Source organism: Ursus maritimus, unplaced genomic scaffold, assembly GCF_017311325.1.
Source record: "Ursus maritimus isolate PB19 unplaced genomic scaffold, ASM1731132v1 scaffold_16, whole genome shotgun sequence".
Lineage (NCBI taxonomy): Eukaryota > Metazoa > Chordata > Mammalia > Carnivora > Ursidae > Ursus > Ursus maritimus.
Window position 1 is genome coordinate 56433737 of NW_024424008.1, and position 10112 is coordinate 56443848.

Sequence of the window (10112 nt, forward strand, 5' to 3'; positions counted from 1 at the left end):
GAGTGAAACAGTAAAATACATGAAAAGCAGAAACAAAAATTATTGTTCCAGTCTGATTCCTTGAATCTGTGTGTGCAGTGTGGTAAAATGGGGATAACTTGCATTTCTTAGAGTTGGAAATCCAGCTCTACCATGTATCCAAACATTTGGGTATGTGAATGTCTAAATTTTTTTCTGTTGAGATATAACTCACATACCATAAAATTAACCCTTTTAAAGATATTGAGAATTAGTGTTTTTAATGTTACTCGCAAATACTCATTTTTAAACTAAACAGAGGAAGGAAATACATTTTTTTAAATATTTAGTAACATGTCCATAATTCAGATGAAAACTTATGAAGACTTCTTTCCCCCCTCTCCCTTCTTAAACATATTTAAACTAATAGTTGTAATAGCTTGGATCTAAGTAAAACTAGTACAAAACCCCAAGAAGCTCAGTTCTACACTCCAGGTTGCTAGTGTTTTCTAGGTAGTTTCAAGAAGGTAAGTGTAATGTTTCAAGGCTCATGACACATTATGAAATTTTTTGATAGATATTCTGTTTTATGTGGTTTAATTGATCAAATTTCCCCTTAAAAGATAATGTCAGTAGTATAAGTAAGCTAATGCATTTTTGGCCCCAAAATGTTACAAATTTTGTGTTTTGTCTTCTGCTTTTAATTAAAGGAATGCTCTCATTTTTTAAGGTTAACACCAAAAATTGGTTTTCCCTGGAGTGAAATCAGAAATATTTCATTTAATGACAAAAAATTTGTTATAAAGCCAATCGACAAAAAGGCACCCGTAAGTAAAATTCTTTTATAAATGTTTTCTGTATTAACTCTTTTTAAATTTCTGTCACTTTGCTGTGATATCATTTGCAGAGTGGCATTGTTCATTTATTGATTTGCTCCTGAGAAATATTCCCTTTCCATAGTTTAACTTTCCTGCGGATAAAGTAATTATTAAAAATATAAGATTTTGATCTTTTTATAACATGTGAATATTAGTTTAATTTTAATTGAGATTCAGCATAAGGTGGGTGATGTTTATTAGGAGGTGACTGAAAATAATCACCATTCCTAAGCAGCAGTTAAAAACACTTGTTTGTTGGTAACCTTCACAGTTATGTGCAAATATGGCATACTTACTAGGAATTAGGAAATTTTATGATTTCTAAACTGTGTAATATGACATTCAAATTCATACCGCATATTGAAATTTAGTACAGATTATTGTGAGAGAGACTATCCTTCAGGAAGATTTTAAATTTGGAAACTTTATGTTTAGGATTTTGTTTTTTATGCACCTCGTCTGAGAATCAATAAACGGATTTTGGCTTTATGTATGGGAAACCATGAACTATACATGCGAAGAAGAAAGCCTGATACTATTGAAGTTCAGCAGATGAAGGCTCAGGCGAGGGAGGAGAAACATCAGAAACAGTTGGAAAGGTATGGGATAGGTTTTGATTCTTAATTGAGTAGGTGGTTTAAAATTTAAGAATGCTGTCTCTTTAACATACTGAGTTTACATTTTTACATTGTTTTCATTGTATTATAATTGAAGGAGTATTATCCTTATACTCTTAAAATGAGTATGTACACTTTTCAAATTAGAAATCTTTGGTATTTCTGAGGAAGTAGCTTTTCATGAGTTCATAGATGTGCTTTTTTTATTTTTTAAACATGATTGCTTTTCACTGATTGACATTGGTTTGGGTACTGTAGTAGTTTGGAATTTTTCAAGTTGGTTCTCCTCGTGGCTTGTACTTCTTAATTTTTCAGGGTTAGAATTGCTTGAATAAAAATTTTGCTCTGTTTTTAGTTTTTTAAAAAGATTTTATTTGAGAGAGAGAGCGCACACACACAAGCGGGAGAGGGAGAAGAACAAGCAGACTCGGCACTAAACAAGGAGGCTGATGCGGGGCTTGATCTCACCATCATGACCTGAGCTGAGATCAAGATTTGGGCACTCAACTGACTGAGCCACCCGGGCACCCCGCTGAATATTTTGCTTTAAAACAGTTCCACAGTGACACTATAGAACTCCAATGAAAAGTCACTGTACAGAGTAACACCAGTACCCCCTGCCAATGACACTGATTTTTTTTTAACCGTGGTTCGCTTAGACTTTTGAAAAAAGATACCGTTAAATATATATTAGAGAGTTTTTGAAAGGGAAAGATAGTGAATGAAATTCACTGAAGAGAGTGAATGAAAGTAGTAGTGAATGAAATTACTGGGTCCAGTAGCATATTTCCCAAATTTGATTCTAGATTGATTTGGACTTTATTTGAAAAAGTTTAGAGACCAACCTAAAGTTAACTTTATTGAGGAAATCTTTGTAGTGTAGAATAACACAGCCATTTAAGAAATAGAGCAGGTCCTAAAAAAACTGAGGAGCTCTAAACATACATAAACTTAAATATTTCAAATGTACTGTGTACTGGAAATAACATGATTTGAATCTAAGAATTTTATAGGTCCTCTGCTAGATAAAATTTTGTTACTTAACACATAGTGTTTGCGTTTAATGACATGGGGTTTTTGTTGTTTTTTCTTAAATGTTCTGTGTAATTTAGATAGCTCTCCTCAGGATGTCTGCATTAGAGACCGTGCCTTAGAGAAGTTTGCTGCCTCACCAGACGTTTTTTTTTATACAGGCATGAGACTTTCCAGTAACTCCTGACCAGTTAAAGACACTAAGTTAGATTGACTGGGCTCTCTCACTTTTCACTGCTCTACTGTGGCTTAGGATCACATTGTGGTTCTAGTCTTACATGCTTTTTAAAGTAGTTCTTTATTGTGCTTTGCTTTATATTCATACCCATCATAGCCTTTCCATCTGTCTCTCTCAAAGACAACAGTTTTTTTTTTTCCTTCTTTTCATGCATTCACCCTTACCCTCACCCTCTCTTTTTTTCTCTCTCCCTTTACTCTCTTGGTCCATCTCTAAAGATCTCCTGTCATGAGTTAAAAGAAATCCTATCTCATACTCATCACTCCATAAAATGTCCCCTAACTGTTCTGCTTATCTATAGTGTTGATATATTATCTACATTCTTAAATATATTTGTCCTTTATTTCTCACACATAGAAGAAAGTGCTGTATGGCTTCTAGTATATGTAGTATGATTTAGAAGTACCATTTGGTGATGGTGCTGTATCTGAATTACTCTAAAGCCTAGATGAAAGTGAAAGAAAATTTCTTGGCTCACACAGTAACAGTCCCATGGTATCTGTCTTGGATAAATTTTACAGTCTTTCATTTGCAAACATTTATTGACTGCCTTGTACACTGTAGGAATTTAGTAACTTTAATTCATTTGAATGCCTAGAAGATGTTTTATATTAATCTCGCAACATAGGGATTTGGCAGATCTTTCAGAGACGGCATGCCAAGTCTTCATTTATTCCCTGCTTTACAGGTCAAAAAGAGAAAAATGACAACTGTATATGTGGAAACAGTTTTGGTCAAGCCCATTGGCAAAGTAGCCAGCAAAGATACTTGGGGGAATGCTCAGAGGTATGCTGCCTGTGCTGCTGGAAGCTCTTAGGCAAGAACAGTAGCTGGGAAGGGGCAGCAAGGGACCNNNNTCCCTACAGTATCTTGGTATATGTGGTCATACTCTCTCCCCTTAACTCGCATAATTTTGGGTTTTCGGCAATGAAAATGACATTATATACCATGGGTTGTTGGTCTCTGTAGTCTGTGTTCTAAGTTATTCACATCCAAGTTGAATGATAACTCACTCTGTAATTCCTGAACATATTTTGTATGGCTAGAATTGTTACCAAATTAAAAAATGGAGACAATTTAGAGTCAGATACCCACATACCAGTTGTAGCTTAGCCATGAAATGGGTTATGGCTGGCTGCCTATGTCATTAGGACCCAGCTTCAAGGATGCAAAGGTTTTTGTGAGAAATGATGACAGTGGTATACAAACATTCAGCAAAGTACCTGGTGTTTAATAAACAGTACCTAGTATAATAATTGTTAATATTATTAATGCATAGTCTGAATAGAAGCTGAATATAAATTAGCTTTTAATTTTCACTTAAGAAAAATATAACTGGGTTCATCTAATATTCTTTAAAAAATAAGGTATTCTAAAATATTGTCTGCATGTTAGTCCAGAAAATTGATAGTTTATTAACATGCTACTTATGCTCACACTACAAAGTTTTGTGCCTGAAATTCAGATGGCAGTGTTGTCTTTTTGGGGAATATTTAGATGTACTCAGGTAAGTATCAGAGATGAAATCATAATTGACTTTTTGAAACTAAAAAAAAAAATTACTCCCATTAATATAATGGGAATATTGAATATTGATTAAATTTATGAAATAGACTATCTGGTAGTGCTTTATCTAATTCTTTTTTTTTTTTTTAATAATGATTTTTTATTATATTATGTTAGTCACCATACAGTGCATCCCCAGTTTTCGATGTAAGGCTCGATGATTCATTAGTTGTGTATAACACCCAGTGCACCATGCAATATGTGCCCTCCTTACTACCCATCACCGGTCTATCCCATTCCCCCACCCCCCTCCCCTCTGTAGCCCTCAGTTTGTTTCTCATAGTCCATAGTCTCTCATGTTTCATTCCCCCTTCTGATTACCCCCCCTTTCTTTATCCCTTTCTTCCCCTACTGATCATTCTAGTTCTTATGTTCCATAGATGAGAGAAATCATATGATAGTTGTCTTTCTCTGCTTGACTTATTTCACTAAGCATTATCTCCTCCAGTGCCGTCCATGTTGTAGCAAATGTTGAGAACTATTCTTTCTGATTGCTGAGTAATATTCCATTGTATATATGGACCACAACTTCTTAATCCAGTCATCTGTTGCAGGGCATCTCGGCTCCTTCCACGATTTAGCTATTGTGGACATTGCTGCTATGAACATTGGGGTGCATATGGCCCTTCTCTTCACTACGTCTGTATCTTTGGGGTAAACACCCAGTAGTGCAATGGCTGGATCATAGGGTAGCTCAATTTTTAACTTTTTAAGGGACCTCCACACTGTTTTCCAGAGTGGCTGTACCAACTTGCATTCCCACCAACAATGTAGGAGGGATCCCCTTTCTCCACATCCTCTCCAACAATTGTTGTTTCTTGCCTTGTCTATTTTTGCCATTCTAACTGGCGTAAGGTGGTACCTCAGTGTGGTTTTGATTTGAATTTCCTTGATGGCTAATGATTTTGAACATTTTTTCATGTGTCTGTTAGCCATTTGTATGTCTTCATTGGAAAAGTGTCTGTTCATATCTTCTGCCCATTTTTTGATTTGTTTATTTGTTTCTCGTGTATTGAGTTTGAGAAGTTCTTTGTAGATCTTGGATACCAGTCCTTTATCTGTAGTGTCATTTGCAAATATATTCTCCCATTCCGTGGGCTGCCTCTTAGTTTTTCTGACTGTTTCCTTGGCTGTGCAGAAACTTTTAATCTTGATGAAGTCCCATAAATTCATTTTATCTTTTGTTTCTCTTGCCTTTGGGGATGTGTCATGAAAAAGGTTGCTTTGGCCGATGTCGTAGAGGTTGCTGCCTATGTTCTCCTCTAGAATTTTGATGGATTCCTGTCTCACATCGAGGTCTTTCATTCATTTGGAGTTTATTTTTGTGTATGGTGTGAGAGAGTGGTCAAGTTTCATTCTTTTGCATGTAGCTGTCCAATTTTCCCAGCACCATTTATTGAAGAGACTGTCTTTTTCCCACCGGATGTTTTTTCCTGCTTTATCAAATATTAGTTGCCCAAAGAGCCGAGGGTCCATTTCTGGGCTCTCTATTCTGTTCCATTGGTCTATGTGTCTGTTTTTGTGCCAGTACCATGCTGTCTTTGTGATCACAGCTTTGTAGTACAGCTCGAAATCCGGCATTGTGATGCCCCCAGCTTTGTTTTTCCTTTTCAACAGTTCCTTGGAGATTCGGGGCCTTTTCTGTTTCCATACAAATTTAAGGACTATTTGTTCCAGTTCTTTGAAAAATGTCCTCGGTATTTTGATCGGGATAGCATTGAAAGTGTAGATTGCTCTGGGTAGCATGGACATTTTAACTATGTTAATTCTTCCAATCCATGAGCATGGAATATCTTTCCATCTTTTTATGTCTTCCTCAATGTCTTTCAAGAGTGATTTATAGTTTCTAGAATATAGGTCCTTTACGTCTCTGGTTAAGTTAATTCCAAGGTAACGTATGGTTTTTGGTGCTATTGTAAATGGGATGGATTCCCTAATTTCTCTTTCTTCGGTCTCGTTATTCGTGTATAGAAATGCAACTGATTTCTGAGCATTGATTTTGTATCCCGCCACGTTACTGAATTGCTCTATAACTTCTAATAGTTTGGGAGTGGCTTCTTTTGGGTTTTCCATATAGAGTATCATGTCATCTGCAAAGAGAGACATTTTGACTTCTTCTTTGCCAATTTGAATACCTTTGATCCCTTTTTGTCGTCTGATTGCTGTTGCAAGGACTTCTAGTACTATGTTGAATAATAGTGGCGAGAGTGGGCATCCTTGTCGAGTTCCTGATCTTAAGGGAAAGGCTTCCAGCTTTTCCCCATTGAGAATAATATTTGCAGTAGGCTTTTCATAGATGGCTTTTATGAGATTGAGAAATGTACCTTCTATTCCTACACTCTGAAGGGTTTTAATCAGGAAAGGATGCTGTATTTTGTCAAATGCTTTTTCGGCATCGATTGAGAGGATCATATGGTTCCTGAGTCTTTTCTTGTTGATATGATGTATCACGCTGATTGATTTGCGAATATTGAACCACGCTTGCATCCCAGGTATGAATCCCACTTGATCGTGATGGATAATCCTTTTAATGTACTGTTGGATTCTATTAGCAAGTATCTTGTTGAGGATTTTGGCGTCCATATTCATTAGGGAAATCGGTCTGTAATTCTCCTTTTTGAGGGGGTCTTTGCCTGGTTTGGGGATCAAGGTAATATTGGCCTCATAGAATGAGTTTGGTAGCTTTCCTTCTGTTTCTATTTTTTGAAATAGCTTTAGGAGAATAGGTATTATTTCTTCTTTGAATGTTTGGTAGAATTCCCCAGGAAAACCGTCCGGGCCTGGAGTTTTGTTATTTGGAAGGTTGTTTATCACTGACTCAATTTCTTCATAATTAATTGGCCTGTTTAAGGAATCAATTTCTTCCGGTTTCAATCTTGGTAGTTTATAGGTTTCCAGGAAGGATTCCATCTCTTCCAGATTGCTTAGTTTATTGGCATATAGCTGTTGATAAAAATTTCTAATAATCCTTCCAATTTCAATGGTGTTCGTCGTGACCTCTCCTTTTTCATTCATAATTTTAATAATCTGGGTCCTTTCTCTTTTCTTTTGGATAAGTCTTGCCAGTGGTCTGTCAATTTTATTGATTCTCTCAAAGAACCAGCTTCTAGTCCTGTTGATCTGCTCTACTGTACTTCTGGTTTCTGCTTGATTGATTTCAGCTCTAATTTTGGTCAACTGCTTCCTCGTGCGTGGATTAGGCCTGTCCCTCTGTTGCTGTTCCAGCTTCTTGAGGTGAGAATATAAAAACTGCATTTTAGATTTTTCTATTCTTTTGAGTGAGGCTTGGATGGCTATGTATTTCCCCCTTAGGACTGCCTTTGCAGTATCCCATAGGTTTTGGACTGTTGTATTTTCATTCTCATTGGTCTCCATAAATTGTTTAATTTGATTTTTGATTTCCTGGTTTATCGAGTCATTCCTGAGCAGGATGGTTCTTAGTCTCCAAGTGTTTGAGTTTCTTCCAAATTTTTCCTTGTGGTTGAGTTCCAATTTCAGAGCGTTGTGGTCTGAGAATATGCAGGGGATAATTTCAATCTTTTGGTATCGGTTGAGACCTGTTTTGTGTCCCAGAACATGGTCTATTCTTGAGAATGTTCCATGGGCATTAGAATAGAATGAGTATTCTTTGGTTCTGGGGTGTAGTGTTCTATATATATCTATGAGGTCCAACTCGTCGAGTATGGCATTCAAAGCCTTTGATTCTTTGCTTAGTTTTTGCCAGGGTGTTCTGTCTATTTCTGAGAGTGGAGTGTTGAGGTCCCCTACTATTAATGTATTTTTATTTATATGTCTCTTTATTCTGGTTAAGAGTTGGCTTGTGTATCTTGCTGCTCCCCTGTTGGGGGCATATATATTTATAATTGTCATATCCACTTGTTGAATACTTCCCTTAAGAATAATATAGTGCCCTTCTGCATCTCTAACTATAGTCTGTAGTTTAAAATCCAATTTATCTGATATGAGAATTGCTACCCCAGCTTTCTTTTGAGGTCCATTTGCGTGAAAGATGGTACTCCATCCCCTTACTCTCAGTCTGAATGCATCTTTGGGTTCGAAATGAGTCTCTTGTAGACAGCAAATGGATGGGTCATTTCTTTTTATCCAATCTGCAACCCTGTGGCGTTTTATGGGATGGTTCAAACCATTTACATTAAGACTGATTACTGAGAGATATGATTTTAATGTTGCCATGTTGCCAGTAAAGTCTTTGTTTGTATTGGCTGTGACTTTCTGTTCTGTATCACTCTTGGGGCCTTTTTACTTTTATAGAACCCCCCGTAATATCTCCTGTAGGGCTGGTTTCGTGGTTACAAAATTGGTTAGTGACTGGCGATTCTGAAATGTCTTTATTTCTCCATCAATTCTGAATGACAGCCTTGCTGGATAAAGGATCCTTGGCTGCATGTTTTTCTCTGAAAGAGCTTTAAATATGCTCCCCCAACCCTTTCTCTCATTCCAGGTCTGTGTAGACAGGTCTGACGTAATTCTGATGCTTTTGCCTTGGTACGTGAGAAATTTCTTTGCCCTGGCCGCTTTCAATACTGTATCCTTGCATCTAATATTTGCGAATTGCACTATGACGTGACGTGGCGTAGGTTTGTCGTGGTTGAGCTTGGGAGGGGTCCTCTCTGCCTCTTGGACACGAATGTTTGTTTCCCTTGCTAGATTAGGGAAGTTTTCAGCTACAATTTGTTCAAATATCTCTTCTAGACCTCTGTTTTTCTCCACCCCCTCGGGGATGCCGATGATTCTAACATTGGATCGTTTCATTGAGTCAGTAATCTCCCGTAACCTACATTCGTGGGCGTGGATTTTTTTAAGACCATCTTCTATTTTCATTTTTTCCTCTATTAACCCATCCTCCAATTCACTAACCCGTTCCTCTGCTTCTGCGACCCTGGCCGTCAGAGCCTCTAGTTTTGCCTGCATTTGGCTCATAGAATTTTTAATTTCTGTCAGATTCGCTCTCATTTCTGTCCTTAGGGATTCTATATTCTCAGTAACCTTTTCGTTAATAGTTTTTTCAATTCTACTCATCATTTTGACCATCGTTACTCTGAATTCCATTTCTGATAATTTGGTTACATCCATATCCATTATTTCTGTGGCAGAGGCCACAGAATCACTGTCTTTTCTTTGCTGGGGGGGGCTTCTCCTTCTTGTCATTCTGATGAAGAGAGGTTGCGGGGTTTCCAGAGCCCAAATTATTGACTGGGTCCCAGGCCGTGCCCCTTGTTTTATAGGGATCTTAGGGATGTGGGCTTCTTCTTTAAAGATTTTATTTATTTATTTATGTGGCAGCCAACCAGCGAGAGAGGGAACAGAAGCAGGGGAGTGGGAGAGGAAGAAGCAGGCTCCCAGCGGAGGAGCCCGATGAGGGACTCCTTTCCGGAACGCCGGGATCACGCCCTAAGCCGAAGGCAGGCGCTCAATGACTGCGCCACCCAGGCGCCCGGGTTGTGGGCTTCTTGATTTTTCAGCCTGCCTTCTGTGTTCTGGGGGAGGGGCCTGCCGCGCCAATACTCAGGCAACCCTGTTTGGGTAGAGTCTCCGTGTCCCCTGCGAGGGAGGATGGGGATGGGCACTCTCTGAGCCGGTATTTCCAGGCTTTTGTTCTCTGGCGGCTTTCCCTGGCGGTTTGCTGTGCCTCTTCTGAGAGTCAGAGCAGCAGCGGCCAAATTTCAGCCTCTGTCACGGAACAGAAGGATTGCGGCCCGTTCTCTACTAATGTTCTGGCCACTTTAACTCTGTTTCTGTTGGTGCTGCTCAACCCTGCAGCGTCCCGGGATGTGCGCCCCACACCCGGCGTCCCAGCCCTCA

General features: G+C 38.4%; 1 protein-coding gene across 4 annotated transcripts in view; it reads left to right on the forward strand.

Moving 5' to 3' along the window:
- Positions 1-10112, forward strand: part of RDX (radixin) — a 90118-nt gene that overhangs the window by 34086 nt on the left and 45920 nt on the right. For all 4 annotated transcript variants that reach the window (XM_040631244.1, XM_040631245.1, XM_040631246.1 and 1 more), the window contains 2 exons: positions 689-785; positions 1272-1435. In XM_040631244.1, the coding sequence (XP_040487178.1) occupies positions 689-785; positions 1272-1435 (261 nt within the window). The remainder of the gene's footprint in view (positions 1-688; positions 786-1271; positions 1436-10112) is intronic.